This window comes from Melozone crissalis, unplaced genomic scaffold (genome assembly GCF_028551555.1).
Source record: "Melozone crissalis strain CALT ecotype California unplaced genomic scaffold, PUWL_Pcris_2 ptg000026l_1, whole genome shotgun sequence".
Taxonomy (NCBI): Eukaryota; Metazoa; Chordata; class Aves; order Passeriformes; family Passerellidae; genus Melozone; species Melozone crissalis.
Window position 1 is genome coordinate 9,221,685 of NW_026535804.1, and position 20,920 is coordinate 9,242,604.

General features: G+C 43.0%; 1 protein-coding gene across 1 annotated transcript in view; it reads left to right on the plus strand.

The window, feature by feature from the left end:
• ANKFN1 (ankyrin repeat and fibronectin type III domain containing 1) overlaps nucleotides 1-11,986 on the plus strand; it is a 104,248-nt gene extending 92,262 nt beyond the window's left edge. The window contains exons 17-19 of the mRNA XM_054278836.1: nucleotides 2,874-3,040; nucleotides 6,181-6,400; nucleotides 8,549-11,986. Coding sequence (XP_054134811.1) covers nucleotides 2,874-3,040; nucleotides 6,181-6,400; nucleotides 8,549-9,342 — 1,181 coding nt within the window. The 3' untranslated portion in view covers nucleotides 9,343-11,986. The remainder of the gene's footprint in view (nucleotides 1-2,873; nucleotides 3,041-6,180; nucleotides 6,401-8,548) is intronic.
• Nucleotides 11,987-20,920: the final 8,934 nt, after the last annotated feature.

The following is a 20,920-nucleotide window of genomic DNA, read 5'->3' on the forward strand; positions in this document are numbered from 1 at the left end:
GAAAAATGCAGGAGACTGTCCTATTGCTGTGGTGCACCAAAAGCCTGTTGCGAAAAATGCCCAAGCACTGGACTTGAATCTCTTTCTTTGGAGAGCACATCTTCTGCTGTAGCAGATTCAGCTCTCTTCTTCCACTGCATTGCTGACTGGGCAAGAATTTCCCAAAACAAAGTTTTCCAGCTGTTTCACAGAAGACATAAGATGCTTTAGCTTCAAGGTCCTCTATTTCTCATTTTTTCTTCTTTGGTCCACAGAGAAAAGAAAAGGTTCCACATAAAAGCAGCTCATAAAGACTTAACAGTTCTTTTTAGAAAGAATATTAAAATGTGGGGGCTGCTGAGCCTTACATGTCAGTCTGCTCTGTTTCTTTCTGGCCTGTAAAACTGGAGATCTTTCTTTCCTCTGCCTTCAAGAAGAGAGAAAGATATGAGCCAAAACTGATGGAGTCAGTGCACCAGGAGCCACTGCAGGAAAGGCTCTAGTGGCAGCTGTGTCCCAGTGATGTCCCTGTCAGAGGTTTGTGTGACACCATTACCTTCCTATCAGAGCCAAGTGCTGCTCAAATCATTTATGTAGGAGGTTAGATATTCATGGAGGGTGTTGCCTTGCCTGTGTTTCTGTAGTCACTACTCATCCATGACCTACCATCACCCAGCAACACAAATTTCATTTGGATCAGGCATTTGCAGCAGCAGTGGATTTATGGCACATGAGCCACAGCCCACTGTGGTGCTGTGACAGCTCTGGGGCTTTCTACTGCCTGTGGGAGGACAGATGCCAGCTGAGCTGCCACACAATTATGAGTGGAACAGCCACACAATACATGGTGTAGCCTGCCAAGGAGAAGTTACCCCTTCAAAGGACAGCTAATACAAGAGTTAGCTCAGTGCTTTGGGTCGCATGGCCGTGGCTGCAGTGCCCTAGAGCCAGACTTTTATCTTCTGATGCGCCACCCTGAAGCCTGTTGGCCTCTGAGCACGGAGCACATCATTGGTGCTGGTGAGGGGGCCTGCTGCCCTGCTATGCAAATTAATCCACAGAGCATATTAATCTCTGATGTAATTAATCTCCTCACTAGAGGTTGTGCAGGCTATTTGATTCTCATTAGGTGGAACACAGGCCAGGGGCAGGAGTGCCTCTCATTTCAGGGACACAGCCTGCATGGGATGGTGCGGTGCCACCAAACATGCAACAGAGCCACCTCCCAAAAGGCATTCCTGGTGCAACCTTCTCTGTTCTGCAATGTTGCTACAGTGGGAAAACAGTTCATGGTGGAGAAAACAGTATGGAAAGCTGAATTTTACTTTTGAGTATTTTTTTAAGTAAGCAATCCTCAGGCCAAAGGCAGATGACATTTCAATATGACTTATTATATATGTATCCCTGATGTTCTATAAAGTGACTGTGATTCACATCTCAAATATTAGAAGCTTCCATTCCCCATTAGCTGGTGGCTACCAACTATATAATTGCATAACCACAAAAGACTACGTTGAAGTAACATTTGTTAAAGTAACATTAAAGGGTCTGACTTAAAACCACAAAGGCTCGAAACTTCAGCACTGGAGCCGAAACCGCAGCTGTAATTCACTCAAGAGTCCACCACATATGGCATATGTACTGGAAGACCACACACTATTCACACTGGATCCCTGCAATATCTAGGCATTGCTGAAACCAGAAGGTAGAATTCATTCTTTCACTCTTTTTTGTGAGATGTCTGTGTTCAGATTAGGCCTTTATTGTTAATGCTAAAAATGTTTCTGTGATTGGATCTCTCAGTTGAACAAACTCTTCTCAATTATTCTAATCATGTTGTTTGTAAGGGATAAGTAGACACGGGACACTGTTTTCATTTCTTTTTTTAAATATTTTTCATGAGAAGAATATATGCATTTTACACCTGGAACACCCTGAAAAATGCCCTGTCCCAGTCCAGGGGAGCAGCAGCAGTAAATCCCACTGGCACTCGCTGCTCTAACAGGGTCAGCTGTATGTTTGCATTTACTGCAGCACCAATGAATGGGGAAGTATTTCTGAAAACTCGCTCTCCCTCAGCAAGTATGAGTACGTCTGCACTGCCATTTGGGGAGGAAACTGCTCAGCTTTGCCTGAGCAGTGGCAGGTCCTGGAATAATGTATCTTTAACACACTGGATAAATTGACATTTGCAAAGCTCCATGGCACTGTAGCTATGCTGTCTCTGTTACCTCTGGTAAAGAGGATAGTTCTGTGCTGCTCCAAAGTCAAATTACACAAAGCAAGAGGTCATGTCTGAACTTTCTGTGTCACCCTTCTGCAGAAGAGTTCAGAAGATGATGTGTGGTAACACCTAAAAAAGTTTTAATTATTTCTCCCAAATTGTGATAACAGTGCAATGCCTTTCCTGCTGAGTCATTTACATTGAAGTTTCTGATTTAAGTCAGCACAGTCCAAGAGAAAGTTATCAGCCTTCAACTTTTTGTTTCATTCTGAAACACTCAATTTAAGAAAAAAATTAAATATTAGTTTCATTTTCCAGCCATGTCACTACTTTCTTGATAAAAGAAATGATGAGCTATAAAAGCCTCAGAAATAGCCTTTCTGATTAAAGCTATCAAAGGCAAGATAGCCTCTGGAGCTGCATACTAAGGACCTGATTATCCCTTCACTTAGATGTAATTAGAAATTACTCTTTTGAAATCAGTGAAGCTACGGAGTAAATCCAGTGTAAATGAGAGGAGAACTGAAGCCTGTATTATTCATTTCTAGCTTAAAGAAACCCATCAAGAGTTAGTTACTATATTTAATAAAATTTGTGTTCTGAAAGCTAAGGATTTCATATTTCATAACCAGAATGTAACAATTTTCCTTTGCACTTGGTCTTTTCACAGCTCATTTTTGCTGTTACAAGGAAAAATTTATAAGCCTGTATTGCCGCCTTTCTGCTGTCATAGAGCTGGACTCTCTGAAAACCCAGCAGTCCCTGAGGGAAGCAATTTCAGACAGTGAAGTCGCTGCAGCCAAACAAAGACACCAGCAAGTTATAGACTACATACAGGTAATAGTCTGTTTCTGACTATTCCAAGGAGATTTTAAGGTGGCTTTCTTAAAAATTGCATGGGGCTGTAATTTGAAATCTAAATGGAGAATTATTCACAGACATCATAAAAAGAGCAGTTGTATCAAAAGTGCAATTCTGTTTTTATGAAATTCAAACCCAGAACATGCTTTCCTTAGTTGTTGCTTTTATAGAAGGATTTTTATGGGTAAAATCAAATGACAGTTATACTAGACTGTTATAAAGAAATGTGTCAGTCTGCTTGTAAAACTCCCTCCCATCTAACGTGAGGTAAGCTAGCACCATGTCTGGGCATTCATTTGTGTAAGAGTTTTTCTTTGTCTGTATGAACTGGGGACATTTTTCACCACAATAATTTGGCAATTAAAAAAATTAAAATGAAAATTCAGACTAGGTTGTGGAGACAATCTCCACCAACAATATCACGCTCAGGGACACAGCTCTGCATTTCAGATGTCAAGCTGGCCCCAAAAGCAGCTGTGAGCCTGGCCAGCACCATGCAGTGGCACTGCTTCAGTCCTCCAGTGCAGGAGGATCCCCAGGGTTACCACACTTGTCCAATTTGCTTATTCTCTGTTCCTCATCCTGATTTTCCTCTACTGCTCCCAAATCAAGACTTTACCTACTCAACTCAGGACTCTTTGAACTACACTCCATTGCACAGCACAGTAAATCTTGTCCTTTTGCAAATGATTTTGATCATTGGTTATTTATAGATAAAGCTCATTACTTTTGCAGAGTATATCTATGGGCATGGTTGACCTGTCTCTCTACAAGAGAGATGCAAATAACTTTTCAGCTCTATATCTTAATATTCCAGCTCTCTTCTGTTGGAATAGGGGCCAAGACACCATTTATCCCATTGACAAGATGTGTGGCCCTCCACAGAACAAAAGGATAATATTTCTATTTATCTTTGTTCTATATGCAGACCCCCTTTGCCTTGTCCACTTGGAGCTTTGGGCAACCTGCAGCAGGGCAGAGAGGGAAGATCCATTGTACTCCCACTCTCAGTCACCCCATTCTCACACTCAGAAAATCTAGCTTTCTTGCAGTCTGCAGGAGAATTTGGAATATTGTTACCCTTCACATAAAACCCAAGCATTTTTATATTAATATGCAGGTACTGTATAGACAGTTCAGTGTTCCTCTTCTCCGAAGTGTTTGAGTCACATATCTATGCTGGGAAAATATGGAAGAACGTTTTAAACTTCTGTGTTTTGTGCTGAATTATTGTGACAGTGTATTAGGCTTGTCAGGTTTCCTCTCAAATGAAAACCAGCTGCATTCCACCTATTGGCAAAAATATCTCTGCCTACCACATACCACAATCTTCAGTGGTGACCACGAAACCACAAGAGCATTTGTGTGATCCCAGATCTAAGACAGTGTTGAAGTCACTACACAAACCAAACATTGTAAAGAGCAAGGGACTCTATATAAATGCAGTTCTGAAAAGGAGTCAGAGGGCAACTGAAAAGTAAAAATTATTGAAAAAAACCCCAGCCAGAATGTAAGGTACCTGGAATCTTTACCAAAATGTTACAGAGAAAGGAAAGAAATCTACAGACACTGAAACTAAAACTGAAGTTAAGCTGTAAGTCCTATCATGTAATGCTTCCAATGTTCCTAAATTGTAAAAGAACTACCGTACATTACAATGTCCTGGGAGAATCCCAACAGGATTTGCATTTTAATAAACTGCATGCAGGATGGTTCTTGTTTGGGGTTGAGGGAGGATCACAGAAAGGATGTATAAAATCTCTAAAATCAAATAGGTAAGATGTTTGCTAACTGGAATTCTCTTCATGGAGCTACACTGAAGTCTTGAAATTATGCAGGATTATGAATTAATCTCTGAACCATTTTCTATTCTTATTGATGTATATTCTTAGCTCATATTAACTCAGTGGCAAGGCTTGCACTGACATCATTGGAGTCGGGATTTCACCTTTACATAAAAATGGCCATACTAGGTCAAAACCAAGATCCAGCTGCCCAGCTATCCTGCCTCCAACACAGCTCATCAGGAACTACCCCAGCAAATCTGGCATCTACAGCATCCCTTGGGAGTAACTTTCACACTTTGAATATGCATTTTGTGAAATATCTCCAGCTAAGAGAAGTTGCCTTCAAATATCAGTCAGCAGGCTCTCTGATCCCTCTGGCACTCCCCAGCAGACAATTGTCACTGCACAGAGCACCCCTCACTTTTGCCTCTCCATTACTGACTGAACTCCCACTGCATTCTTGCAGAATGTAGCTTGTGTAACTGCAAGGCAGCTTCCCTCAAACACTGCAGTATTAATAAGAAGGCTCACTTGACATTCAGAACCTTCTGTAGAAAAGTGCACGGGAAATTCTAGAAAGGACACTGCAGCAGGAGGGTATTTACTCACAGCTACTCTCATTTGATGGTTGCAACATTTGCTCAGCCATCAAAGATCTTGAATGGCTTGAAGATGATGCTTAAAGATGTTGAAAGTGTTCAATTATCAAAACACTCTTCAGACCCACATTAAACAGCATTTTTCCTCTCTGCAGAGATACTTAACTTAAATCCTGCTATTGATTTAGGCACTTGTCTCTTATTGCCATCAAAAGGCATGTCTTACTACTGCTTTTGTGTAGATTTATACTTTTAAAATGTATGGAGACTAAAATGGTAAGGGAAAACTGCAGTTTGGCTCATAGCTGTGCTTCTGCCCTCCATTTATGTATCTGCACATGTGTATGTTCTTTGATAAAAACTAGGTCTGACCTGAGCAATTGCTTTGACCTGGGTTTGCAAAGATGCTCCAGATCTCTCACTTTTATTCCAGTGCAGAATCAAACCAACTTCCAGGTGTGCTATAAACTGATCATATTTTTACTCCATCAAAATACAATTTTCATTTTCTCTCCATGTCAGATTTTAGGTCTGGATTCACCCCTCCTAACTACACATTCTTAATTGAGGTGCCTCTTAACCAAAATCAGTTCAGACCTCCTCAATCTTTTGGGGGATCACACTGCTCTCTCTTGGCAGTGACTACAGACTTGCACTTGAAAAAGAACACACTTAGGTAGAATTAATACTCATACTTAACTGTATTTTGTCACTATTGTTTTCCTCACAGCAAATTGATGAGATCTGGAGGGACATGAGATGGATCACAGAAGCACTGCAGTATGCAAGATACAAGCAGCCAGCAGCAGGCCTGCCCATAAAGAAGCTTGTGGATCTTTCAGAAGAACACTCTCAAAAGAAAATGAGCTCCACCTCTTCACATCTAGATTGTCTTCCTTCACCTCCCCCTTCTCCTGAGCCCAGAATCCAGAGGAGAAAAGCTGTGAGTGGTAAGAGAACTTTTCTTTTTTTACCAAGCACTCTTTGAACTCACTTTTAATTATAACAGTTTTTGTACGTCCTTTCATAAAAGGAGTAAATTTTTCCCATACCTGTCAAGGTATTTTAACAATCATTTTACCAATCATTTGCCACTCAGTATACTGAGATCCTTCTGTAATCTTTACAATCATTTTTTACTTTCAGCTACTCAGAATAACTGCTCATCATCAGCCAACATTGTCACCTCACTATTCCAGATCATTTAATGCACAGGTTGGAAGGGACAAGTGCTATCACTGGCTTCTCCATGATGTCCAGAATTCCAGTAAAATCCACCCATGGTGGAAGCTGACTGCTTCATTTTTTTGCCTACACCAACAATCTGCTCTTTCATAGGGAGGGAGCTTTCTCTCTGTCCCAATTTCAGCTGCAGAGCCCATGCTAAAGAACATTATCACAAGCCCTTCATAGCTCTGATGATGGCTGTGTATTTATTGTGCACACGTTCAGAGTTTTGTTTGACTGATGAGACATGAGTTGTTAGCAAAAGCTATTGACCCATTCTCATCACTCATGTATCTATTATTCTTCCCCACAGTTTTCATTAATTTGACAGAATCTAACTCAATTTTTTCCAGATTTTCCATTTGCCACCTTCTGTATCTCAGGTATAACAGCCATTTTCTTTCCAGGCTTTCAGTTTTCCTCAGTTTTGCAGCAATTTTTTCTCATACCCCTCTTGCTTTGTTTTGATAGAGCAAATTTTAGTGCCAATTGTCCAGTTTAACAGCTGTTTTCATTCACACACCTCTCGGAGTTTTCAGTGTTTTTGAGAAGCATTTTGAATTACACAAATTACACAAATAAGTACCCACCTCACTGACCATTATTACTTCACTGCATAGCCAGAAAATTAAGCTGATGAAAGAAATGGATCACAGGAAATAAAGATGAAGCAAATGAAACAACAACACCCATTTTGCTAACAGAATAAGGACTTTGGAGGAAAAAATAAACCATCATTCTGCTGAGATGTCTTTAAGCAACAAGTAAATGAAATAGCAGAAACAAAAGCAACAGATGCTGCATTAAACAACTGCCATGACCATTATAGTAATAATAATTTGTGTTTTTTTCAAATTGGCAGTTTTATACAGTTAAGGAAAATTAATAAATCTATTCTGATTAGATTTCATGAGGTTAAGAAAAGAAGCCTGAAGAGGCTGGTGCTTTGCTTCACTCCATGATACAGTGGTGTTCTTTCTCAGCACCCCTCCCTGAGCTGTTTTTCCCCTGTATCACAGACCATGAATACAGAATAATCCTTGGCTCTGGTACAGTGCAAACTGCAGTTTTATCTTGTCCTGCACACCCTGGATTCATTAATATTGGGCTCTATGGCAATTTACACAAGCTCCAAGTGAGCAGTCAGCACTGTATAAAATCGATGTTTAATTCCTGGAATCTAAGATGAACTATCCATGGCAATGGAGCATCAATCTATTCTATCACACATGCCACTATTTATTATCTTATTGATCCCTCTGAAGCCCAAAGACAGCAGCAATTTCAGTGTCAGTGTGAGATGTGGTCCTCAAATTCGCATTTGAATTCTGTGTGTCTGTTTTGGATTTGAACACACAATGCACCTGATGGCCAAAAGGGCAGTTTTTATTTATCAACATCCATGTTGTGCCTTGAGCCTCTTACCACACTTGTTGCACACTGCTCACCATTACAGAGATATAAATCTAGAGTAACTTAATTGACATCTTTAATAAAAACAGAAACTGAATTAGAGATTTTCTCTCTCACAAATCTCCATGTCTATGAAATTTAGTGAAAGCAAGATAAAAGAAAACAGATCCTCTCAGAACTTAATCCCAATTCAAATTCAATTTTTTCCCCATCTTTAACATAATAAATTAATTCTTTCTGGTTTTCCTAATTCTGCCACCACCTGTCTAACACATCTGTGACTCCTCCCTGACAAATCCTCCCTGACTGCCTTTGCTGTCACCTCGGCCTGTGGCAATTTCACAGAGGAAACACGCATACATTTCCAGCACTGGAGATTTAAAATTAGGACAAAACCCACATGAATGATACGTCTCTGCTGAGCTTGTCCTGTGAGTGTTAACCAGCTCTCCTTGCAGACTCCCAGCCCTGCTCGGATGAAGAAGGCTGCTCCGAGGTGTTCCTCCCCACCGACAGTGACTACGACTCCAGCGATGCCTTGAGCCCAAGGGAACTGGACCTGATTTACTCCTCGTCCCAGGACATCTCCCAGCAGGCTGGCAGTGGCCTGGGTGGCAGCGCACCCAACGTGCTCCAAGCCCACGACCTGAAGCCCTGCCTGGCGCTGAGGGACAGCCTGACAGAGTGTGGTGCCCTGGACACCAGTGCTGACTGTTGCACGGAGCAGATGAGCAGTCTGACACTGTCAGGGCTTACACCGAAAAGCACGGACAAGTCCTCCAGCTCCAAGCAGCCACTGGGCTTTTTAGGGAAAAAAAAGTTGGGGAAACACCAGCATTACAACTACTTCAGCCGGCAGCACCGCTGGCTGCGCGTGCACAGCGAGACGCAGGCGGGCTCTCTGTCAGAGGGTGTCTACACCCAGCACCCGATGAGATCCCCAGACCTGGCTCAAGAACCTACCTCCAGCGAGCAGGTGACCATTCCCATCGATGGGCCTCGGGGCACCTTCGTACCTCATGCATCCAGCCCTCCAGAGGACGGCAAAGGCAGGTATGAGGAGCCAAGGCAGGATGTCCATAGGATACACGTGGAGCCTTATGAAACATTTCTGGATGGAGAGGGCAGGTCCTGGGCGATGAGCACAGAGGCTGTAGAACACACAGATGTGCACAGTGCTATGCAACAGATCACGGGGCCAGAGGAGCAGTCGGGTTCTGCTGTCCCAGAAGTTTTCAGCAGCACCCTTTAACCCCAGAATCCTGCACTGCTTCCCATCACTCCACATGAGGTATGAGCATTGTGATCACAAAGGCCATACTTTCAAAACCACTGGTGAAAATCCAGCTCCTGAAATGGCAGCTTGTGCCACTCTAAAGAATCCTAATCTTTCAACTTCATCACCAGATTTCTGGTCTCACAGAGGTATCATCTGTCATGAAGGGAGCATTATTGTCACTGGCATCTGCAGCTTTGCAGGTAGACTCGTAACAGTCACCACATAACAATGTGCAATTGAGTATCAGGTTTTGCAGGTCTCTTCATTTCCATGTTTCTCTGAGCATGCAAAATTTTAAGCATGAGTGGTTCTGCCTGCAAGTTATCAGAAGTTGTAACATCCTCGATGACCTTATGTTAGGACTGTGTCCTAAAGGTCTATTAACTTGTCTCTCACCACCTCCTGCAATTTTTTTTTTGCTTTTCAGCTTCTCTTGAATGAATTTAGGTTGGATATAGCTGAAATACTAACGGGTCTAGCAAAACAGATAACCCAGAGTTTCTAGCCACTTAAAGAAATGAAAATTCTTTCAATGTATAGAGAATGTAATCAACACCATCTCTGAATGCTGTCAGAGCCTGACATAATTATCACAATTGTTTTTTCAGGAGCTTAGATTTCAAATTATTTAAGTAGCAAGTTATTTTAAAAGCTCAGGAGATGAACCTTTGAGGTCAAGAGCAGGCAGAATGAGGCCAGGTTCTAGACAAATAATATGCAGGGTGTATGTGAGATTGAAGCACAGTTTTTCCTTTCTTTTCCCCACCAAACAAGAGCACATTTTGTGTTGGCATCACTCTCACACACCCATTGGAAAGAAACACCCCTATTTTTATTCCTGAATATTCACCATAAACTCCATGGGTATTTGATCACTATGTCTGAAGCTGGGATATTCTGGCAATTCATATTAGGAAAGTTTGGGATGAAGTTTGAGTGTAAGATTTTTTTTTTCTTTGGGCCCCAAATAATAGTAATGTGATAAGGAGGTTGGGATCTTACTGTACTGTGTAAAGGCAAATTACAGTGAGTCAGGATTTTGTCCTTTGCAACCACAACAAGAACTACAGAAGATGATCTCAAAAATGAAATCTATATTAATAAGAACCCTAACACTGAAGTTACTAAGAAATGAACTAATGTGTAGAGAAACCCCAGCTGTTGCACAAGCTTTAATTTTCTTAAACAGTTCTTGAAGTTTAATTTTATAGGCCACATTCCTGCTGGTTAAATTCCCTCACTCCATGTTTGTGTAGCCTTCTACCTTTCAGTTTTCCAGCCTCCAGGTGGATACATTCTAAGGCCCCCAATAAAGAGATTTGAGTTAAATAGTTGAGTTTACAAGTCCTTGAGGTAAAGGTAAGGATTTGGGCCCATGATCTGTGGTCCTTATTAAAATAGCACTTCCATAACCCCAGTGCTATTAAAATCCCTGCGAACTCAATCCATAAATTCAAAAATAAATGTTATTCACTATTTTATGCTTGGTCAGTATGTGGAAGCCAAGAAGAGTCTTTGCAGTGATAGGAAGGGCAAAATTTTTCTATAAGGGATTTACATTTGTAACTTCTCTTTTTGGGAGCAGGAAGTTAACTTCTTGGACAAAAAATACTCATTCATTACCTGATCCACAGTGAGGATGGAAAGACTTCCATTCACTCCCACAGGGTTTGGATGAGACCCACACCAAAAATTCCTGTGGGTGAGAAGATGCAGGGGGAGCAGCAGTGGCAGTGCCCATTTGCAGCTAGAAGGGCACACATTGTATGGAACTGGGGATGGGGAATGCCTGACTCACCACAGAGCCAAGCAGGACAGTCTGACTGTCACTGAGGGCTGATTACTTCACATTCTGTTTATTAGCAAAAGGCTTTTCACCAGGGAGAGACAAACAATGGAATGCTCCTGTGCAGAACCAAAATAATTGACACCATTTTCCAGTATTCAGGACCTTGCCAGGGCTCCCCTAATCTGTTTTGCCTCTAAAGAAAACTGCCATAAAACTATTAAAGAATAAAATAACCATACACTGAGGCCCTATGTTTTTGCAGGAAGTGATGAGATAAAACAAGATGCTCCTAAATGAAACCCACCTCACTTTTCTTTGGCTCATCAGGGACAATGAGGGCAAAACGCCCAGCAAAGAGGCACACACTGCTGGTGAGATAAGGATGGAACAATCTCTTGTCTGCTCCTGCTGCTGGACCTTTCCAGAAGCAGTCATGTAGTTCATAAAGGACTGGATTCTCTACTTGAAGGAAGGCCTTGACTTCATCATAATCTTCTGTGCTGAGATGAAACTTGACTCTGGGGGTGCAAATACCAGCCAAAATCTATCCTGTCCTAGTTTTAACCTTGCTAAGGAAGTAGTGTTTAGGTGATGGCCAATGGGATGTGCTTCCTTGATCTATTGCCTCCAGACTGAGGTTCTTCCACAAACTTTATTAGTCAAATTACTAACTGATAGTTCTGGGTTTAAATACTTCTGGCTATAAAGCACTGACTTATATTCAGGTAAAAATACATGTTCTTTGTTCAAAACTGCTATCCCTACCAATTTTGGGTGTCCTTGAAAGAACAGTAGTGAACACCCAGAGATAAATAAATAGTAGAAAGCAGTGCCTTTCTATAATACAAATCACAATTCTTCTGCAGTTTTCTTAGGAACATCACACACACATTTCACAAGCAACTTCAGCAACTGAAAATAATCCTGGAAAATGCACAGCACAGCATTTTTAGCCCCACTCCACAGAGTGACTCCACCAGTGACTCCCCTGAATAGAGCTGAGTAAAGGCTCACAGTCCAGAATCAAATTAAGGTTAGGAATCCAGGCCTTTACTGGGAGCCCTTTCTCCAGGCTGAGCTCGAGTGCCCCTCCAAGAGCTCTTGCAGAGAGCTGGGCAGTGCCAGGGCCCAGAGCCTGCACCACACCAGCTCCAGTGGCCAGCAGACATTCATTCAAAGGTGCCTGTGCTCTCTTTGCATCACTTGAAGCTCTCCTCTCTCAAAGGGTCCTTGGGCTTTGCAACTTCTGGGTCTCTCTTACTCATCCGTCTGGCACCAGAACTTTTGTCCTGCATTTTTCAGGGATTATATTTTCTCCTGGTCTGAACCCAGTCCCTCCTATTTCTAGCCATGACTTGGACTGGCTAGAAAAGAATACAGTGCTTTAATATTAATGACTCCACAGGAAGAAGAAAAAAATGTAGACTATATCTCCCTGTTTAGTGGTCTCAAACTTACCTGTTTCTGCTGGTAGGAAGTGAGATAGGTAAACTGCAAGGTTTACATTCAAAATTTCTTGCATCCACAGAAAGGCAGCCTGCAAATGGACAGTTTGTCTCAAGACACCTGTGGCTCCAGCATTTATTTCCCATACTTGTATTTTTTACTTTGTTTTAGAGACTAATTAAAATTTGGGTTTTTTTTTTACATAGTAAGACAAAGAAATCTATAAAATAATGCTTTTAAATATAGACATTAAAGGGGGAGAAGGGAGATGGAATATTTTATCCTGAACATTCATGTGTTTTGGAAAGTGACAGTTCATCTTTAAATTCTCAATTGTATAAAGAAATGCATTAAGTTGCTGGTCAACTCTTTTAAGGTGTTTAAATGCATGGCTCGTGACTGTTATGTAATATTTCAATGCAGCCTTACAAACAACAAAGGTATAGTGTATTTGAAAATAGGGTACACAGTTTGGGAACTTACTCTGAATTTCTCTAAGGTGTTGAACTTTGCCATCAGCAAAAACTATTTTCAGTAAACAGGCCCTGAATTTTCAGACAATGGAGATTTCATCGGGTTGGGTCTCTGATTTTTCCACTACAAAAAAAAACATAAGTAACTAGAATGCTTTATTTGTAAGTATAACTTATCTTTTGATCACATGAAGTGGAATCCATAAGACTGAATCATGCCCAGAAGTGAGAAGGGGGCTGTTGGCCCCATATGTTCTTTGCAGAAAGGCAGGGCAGCATTCCCCAAGGTGAACCCTGGCACACTGGAGCTGGCAACAGAGACTGGCCAGCAGGGCACCCATCCTAGAGCAGCCCCCAGAGCCCTCCTTTGGCTCAGACATTTCTGCAGAGCCAGGAGGGGTCACCTTGATCTGATCAGGCTCTGGAGCTGCCCATCCACCATTGCTGATGCTGGAGAGATCCCACCAGCTCAGGGTCACCTCTCCTCAGTGCTGGTGTCTGTGAGCTCTGACCCAGGAGCTGGTTCTCAGCCAGTTCTCAGTTTTGGGGTCAATAAGAGCCAGGCTGGAATGCCTTCCTCAGTCTTTTCACAGCACAGCATCCTGGGCAAGATTCAGCCCTTACACCAGTCAGCCCATAACAGGGGAAGTGTTACTAAGCTTGGCTGTCACTAGGATACAGAAAAACACCTGTAGCTTTTCAAAAAACTAGGAACAAACTTTTTATGTTTATTGTTATTTTCATTTTCTTTCTTGGAAAAGCAATGTGAAACTGATCTGACATTGGAGAAGTTGGTGTGGCACTGATCTATCTTATTACTGTGAACTGTAGTAATTATTGAGCAGATTTGAAGCTGAATGCACAGAGTTTTTGTGGTTTACTTTATGTAAAGGTCCATTTGGGCACAGTCCTGTTGTCCTTGGGCCTCACTCCAGGTTCTTTTGCAGCAGTGTAAATCAGTAGTTTCACTGAAGCTGGGTCAGGTACAGACCATGCACAGACCAGCACACCCTGAGGCACAGCTCTGTGTCACCTGAGACCTGGCCCAGTGGAGCCATCATGAAAACAACATTTATGTTGGTGTAAAAAATGGTGTGTGCAAGGAAGACAAAAGGCATTTGATCCCAGAATATTCCCCTGGAGGTGACAGGGATGGCTGGAGCCGGGCTCAGAGAGAGAGCCCAGCACACTGTGCGACACCAGCTGTGCTGGGGAAGCCCTCGCTGCAGAATTCACTATTGCTCCTTCTAACAGGGACCACATTTCTCCCCCATGTTATGCAAATGGATCCCCTTCTGAATGCAATGGGAGTTCCAGTCATTTTGCTGATAAAAACAAAGACTTAATAGGGTTATTGGGGACCTGGGGGAGGGGAAGAGGGGTTGTTTGTTTTTTCCCCTCCGAGAAAAAGTAATTTAAGTGAAATGTGCGAGGTAGAGTTTAATTGCTTCCTGCCTTGTTTGTACATAGCAATTTGGCTGTTTATTGGTTGTCTTTGTTGAGATTTTTATTGTAACTTGTTTCTATATATGCAACCAAGCGTATGTTAACGTTTAAATTTTGGTACAAAATAATGCACAATTTTATGTGCTCTAAAACTTTGTAAATATCTCGATGAACAATGTATGCTGTGCTAACTGTGAGCTTGGGGCTTGACACAATATTTTCACGTGTATGTACCTGTGAATGGCTTGAAAAAAATCAAAATATATATTGAGGATGGCCACAAGCCAAGAGTAAATGAGTGCCGTATGACTCATGCTTCTTTAATAATTCCTGAAAGAGGCATGAATAGTACATAAAATAGACAATAAAAATAATTTTCAGGACTACAAATATTTTTTATAACTTCAGATATTAAATACTATTTTAGAAAAAAAAAGATCGGTTGGTAAAAGAAATCTTAAGTTTATTTGAGTGAATCATTGTCATAAAAATGTTCTTAACATGGATTTTTCTGTTTGATCTAATATCATAGAAACTCAGCTCTTTCAAGATTTAGAAGACTTGAATTGCTCTTGCATTCTTACCACTCCTGTGATCTTCTAAAATTATGCACTTCAAGTCTTCATTAACAAAGAAATGCTGGTGTGTACACTCACATGATCTTAAATATCACATGCACTTGTGCATAATCTTTAAACAGTATTTCTTGAAAACAAGCTGTGTTTGACCATCATCAAATACCCCCATATGTGAACTTTACAAACCCTGGAAATCTGAACATAGTTTATGTTTCTCCCTGAATTCCTTTCTTTTTATTGGAAAGTGTCTTTTTCTAAGGCCAAGCTTTCAAATCTGGTCTCCAAATCTTTATTTTAATTCAGAAACCTGAATGAAATAGGCATGGCTCCCAGGTTTGTGGGTGAAAATACCCTCCCATAAAAGACAACAGAAACTGAACTTTTTTCACATATTCTTGTACACAAAAAAGCAAAACAAGACACTTCTAATGCAGTGGAGCTGTGTTACTGTATGTAAGCAAGGCAAACACGAACAATTCTGTTCTGAAGGCTGAAGTCAAACTGGAAGAGCTCTGCTCTGGGTCACAGTTTACCTGCTTTCACAGAGGGACAGGTTGCTAAATGTGTTTTACAGTCAGATGATGCCATAACTGGAGTCGGTGTCATGGCCAAGGTCACACAGCTCATGGCAGAGCTGGGGCACAATTTCCTGGTCAGCATCCTCCCAGCAGCAGCCTCCTGTGCACATGTGGCAATGTCCATGGTGACCATGGGCTGTATTTCAGCTCTGACATCCCAACTCAATGCAAGCTTCAAAAATAACAGCATGCCACTGGACTGATATTGGATATTTTCACCCATGGAAAATATTTTAACCAAAACACAGCCAAAGTGGAGCTAAGTGGCAGAGCAAAATAATTCTCAAAATGTAAGATAAAACATGTCTGTCATTTCCACTACCGTGATTTTTTTATTCCAAAACATAAAGGTTGGAACCATGTTTACTAAGTTAGTAAAAGGAGAAAAAAAAAAAATGCAAGTAATTATTCATGTACAGTGACCTAAGAAATTAACAGGGGATTAGAGTGCAGGACAAAGCAGGATTTTTGTGTGCATGTGCTTCAGTTCCTCTCTCTGGTGCATTCTGCATGTACCATGCATTTTTGGAGCCTGGTTGTTTGTATGTTTTGCTTGCCCTGAGCTGAGATTCCCCTTTCTCCCAGAAGATCAGTGAGTGAGCAGTGCTGCTCCCCCAGACGTTTCCAACCCGTCTGCCATGAAGGACAGTGCTGTTCTGTACCTGCCTCTGTGTTCTCTGCTGTTTTACTGAAAAGCTTTTAAACCAACTGGAAAGAAGTTACAAATTCTTCTGGGCATGTTTGTGACTCGCTCTTCTGACAGCAAAAGATCCCCATTTCACTGTTCACTCCAGTGTATTGACCTGTATAAATTCTCATCTCTCTGAACAAACTATTAACTTATTTTTTCATTCTGTCTTTAAATAAAAGCTTTGGGTTTTATTTGGGGTTTTTGTTTGCTTTGAAAACACACACACAAAAAAAAAATCTTCATTTATAAGCTTCACTGTTCTCTTCCCCAGGCTGCTCTTCTCCTCCTCAGACTGCTTTTTTCAATCTCTCTCTTCAAATATATCCTTTAGCAAAAGGCTAAAAAAAGGTTTTTATTTTCTTAAAGTTTTTAACTAATAAATATTCATTAATTGGTGCTAATTAATCAGTAGGACTTCTTTTTCTTACCTGTGAGAGCAACATCTTTTTATTCTGACTGTCCAATTCATCTTTATTATACCAAAAAGAGTCAGGTAGAATCATCCACTCTCTGCTCACACAGACACTCAATTACAGAAATAAATGGAGCAGCAACTTTTAAGCCTTATAAACTACTATTAAAGAAATTTAAAGACAAACAGCCTCTAATACCAGTAAATATATATGCTTCTTCTTGAAATATCAAAATCACTGAATTTAGCAGTCAGCATTTTTTTTACTGAATCTGTGTGATATTTTCAAAATAGATTCTTTCAAAATTTCAACCAAATATTATTTCACAGGGGGGAAAAAGGCAGTGCCAAAATGTTTTGTCTGGCACTCTTTGTTATCACTTCCTTATAACCCTGAAGCAAAATATTTCAAGTATGGATGCCTTAAATGGTGATAAATAATTCTGTAAGAGTTGAGCCACCCTCTGTAAGAAACACTGACATCTGTCACTTGTGCTGATTTTAGTGGTACTTGGGAGGGCCCCTCACTTCTGAAAATTGGGCTTTTTGTTGAAGCCCTTCATCACAGGAACGTGGCTCCTGTTCCCTACAGCTGTGATCATTTCTAGACCACAGAAGATTTTTCCACCTATGTGGGGGTTCTTCACAAGAACCTGCATGGCCTTTGTCTTTTCCCATAGTGCTTTTTAAAATATTTGAAAAAGGAAAATATTGGTTTGGTTTTTCTTTTTTTTAACTTATCTTCTCTTTTCCTGAAATGGTCACAGAAAGGAGCTAAATTGGAACTCGAGCTCAAACAGTGGAATGCCCAACTCGCATGCTTTGAACCCAGCTACAGCAGAACAAGGATTTTTTTTTTTCAGACTTTCTTCTGGGGCACACTTGCTTCTTTCCCCCTTCTGTGCCTTGTAGTTCGGCCCTGATCCCCTGCTCTCTCGTGGCTCCATCCTGATCCCTCTCTTCCTCGAGTCTGAGTCACAAGAGCAACAACCCTGCCTGCTCCGACCTACTCAGTGCCTCAGCTGTTAAGGTAAAGCCCACGCTCCCAAGGGACTCACGTTTGAGTACAACCCCAGGATTGTCAGGGCTCTGGCTGGCAGTGCTGCCGAGGGGACAGTCTAAGGCTCTATTTTAATCTTCTGGAGCCCAGCCAAACACTGGAACGGAGCTGCCAGCACGAGGGGGGCCCTCCTGCTCACTGTGCCTGACCTCCCATCAGGAGAGGTGCTGGTGTGTTCCTTCTCAAACTACTAGGGCTCTTTCATTGCCGCTGACCTCCCATCACGAGTGCTACCAGGGATCCAGCTCCGACTACTGGGGCTTAACCCTGGCCCGGCTCCAGCACACGAGCCGCACGCCGCTTGTCTCCAGATGCGCTGAGCGTAAATGCAGACCCGGCTGCAAGCGCTGCCTCGGGTACGCTGCAGAGCAGCCACGGAGCGACGCCGACCGCTCGTCCTGCCTTAGAGAGCTGGGTGCATCCCCCGCACGCTTTTTCAGCTTTAGTTTGGGAGGATGCAAACCAGCATTTCAGTGTGTCTGTGGTCCCAGCCTGAGCCTGTGCCCTGCAGCTGGTTCTGCAGCTTGGCTTCAGATGCACAGTCCTGTCCTGAGTCAAACTGGCTCCACAGCCCATCCCCACAGGCATTGACAGAGACCCGGCTCTGCCATGGGCCAAAACCCATACATAACAGCAAAGCCGAGCATGCCTTCCCCTCTCCTGGATACCCAGAGAAGGGAATTTTACAAAAACCCCGGCAGGGTGATGCCCAGCACTGCAGACCTCTCCTCCAACACGGCAGCAAAGCACAGCAGCGCTGTCCGCCTGACTTGCTCCTGGTTTGCCCGGAGTGCAGGACACCAGCCCATCCTGGCTTGTCATAAATCACCACATCACCCTCTGTGCCACCGTGACACCCCGTGCAACGCTTACTTTTCACTGAAATATATATTTCTACCAGCCTAAGTCAGTGTGTCCTAATTTACTTCGAGTGACGCCCGCCGGGTCAGTTCTAGAGCTGCACAGCTTTACACCAGATTTACACCTCGGCACCCCGGAGCCCCTGGTGCCGCTGCGGTGACAGGGGGACAAAGCTTTGTCCTGAGAAGGCTCGGCTGGGGCTCGGTACAGGGCACGGGCTGAGCCCGCCCTTCGCAGCACCGATGTGTCCGGTGTGGCACAGCCCGGGGTGTGCGTGGGACACCCCGGGGCTCACTGCCTGTGCCATGCCCGGTGTTCGGGACATCTCGAGGGCGGCTGCCCGAATGTCCCCGGTACCGCCGGCCCGTCCCCACGCTGTCCCCTCACGCGTGCCCAACATGGCGTCCCGCGGGCGCCGCGGCGCCCCCTCCTGGCCAGCGCGGGGCAGTGGCGGTCCCGCGGGAGAGGCGCCGTCCTCAGGGGAGCGCCTGAGGGGGATCCCGCAGCGGCCCCACAGGAGGGGGATCCAAACCCCTGCCCGTACTGCCCGTACTGCCCGTACTGCCCGTACTGCCCGTACTGCCCGTACTGCCCGCAGCCCTGCCCCAGGCCCGGCGGGTCCCTCCCCAGTCATGCTGAGGCGCATCCCGCTGGATCGCGGCCTCTCTTTGGCCACCGCTGTCGCAGGTGTTGGCACTCGGGACTCAGGTGAGCGGCACCGGTGGGATGGGACAGCGGCCCTGGCTCCACACCCAGCGCCAAACCCAGGCTGAGCCCCCAGAACGCGCAGCCATCACCACCCTCTCCCAGCTCAGTACAGGACTCTGTGCGCTGCCCTGGGCTGAAAAAGGATTTCTGATAAACAGCGGTCAGGAAGCACCACTCCAAGTCGCTGAGAAACAACTGATGTGCGAAACTTGCAGGCGTTGGTGGTGGTGGATGAGTTTTTGGCAGCTGTGTGTCACCCGGGCTCGGGAAGATAGTTAGCACGGGGATTCCTGGCAAAGCTGAGCTCATAAGGATCGCTGTGTTTGAGTGATTGCATCACCGCAGGTTCCTGAGCGACTTCAAACCCAAGATGCATATTTTAAATCTCCCCTGCTGTTGCTGATAATTTGTTCCATATTTGCCATATTACTTAGGACTTGCAAATGGGGCAGGATTTTTTAGAACGTAAATGTTAATTGAATTAGGTGGCCGTAGCCGCAGCAGGCCGAGCTCATCCCTGGTCCCTAATGCCATGGCAATCCATGGGTTTAACCTTCAGGGTGAATTTAGCACTATTGACTTTCCCTCAGCATTAATCCATGGTATTTGAGATGGAGCCGTGTAAACTCAGATGGTAACAATTTCTGATTGAGCTTTTGCTGGCTTTGGATCCCAAGGTTTTCAAAGGATGAGGCTGCTGAAACTGTATTGCTTGTTCAAATTTATGGCATTGATACATACAGTTCTGGACCCACCCAAAGACCACAGTATCTACATCTGTCAAGGTAGGAATTGGGTAACAATGTTGGTAAAATAAAAGGCTGAATGCAACAAATTTTTAAAAGCACATTTCCTCAGCTGGGGTTTTTATGGTAATGTTCTTCCTTAAAATCAATCTGCAAACTCCCCATAACCTCAGAAGAGGGGGCAGCTCAAAAGGAAATAATCTCATGCTCTGGTGTTCTACATCCTGCAGAGATTGCATCCAATGTCCAGCATTGCATTATTAAAATAATTTCATAAAATGACATTTTAAGTGCCATAGATACCATTTATGGATAGAATATCCTTTATCATGTGATCATGGCTTTTACTTTGGAGCAAGTATGGAGTAAATAAGATCTGTGCTGTTGGGATGTGCAAGCTGATGGGAGAGCCACTGTTTCTGGGACAGCTTTTAATTTCACTTTCAACCTGCTCTGCATTATTTGCTAAATCAATTTACAGAAAAAATCAGTTCAATCAATGTTTGATTTATGTTTTAGTTTTGGCAATTAATTTTAAAAACAAACTGAAGATTCATTTCAGTGAGAGAAATGAATCTACCTGAGGCTGGTTACAGTCCAAGTTCACAACAATACAGTCTTCAGCTTTCATGTTAAAAATCTCATTTGAAGTGTGAAATTAATGTCTTTTCCTGGTATTTTTCTTGCTAGATGTCTCCTCCATTTGTGGTTTACCCAATTATTTTAACTTTAATTCTTTGCCAAATGAGCAGATTTACCACAT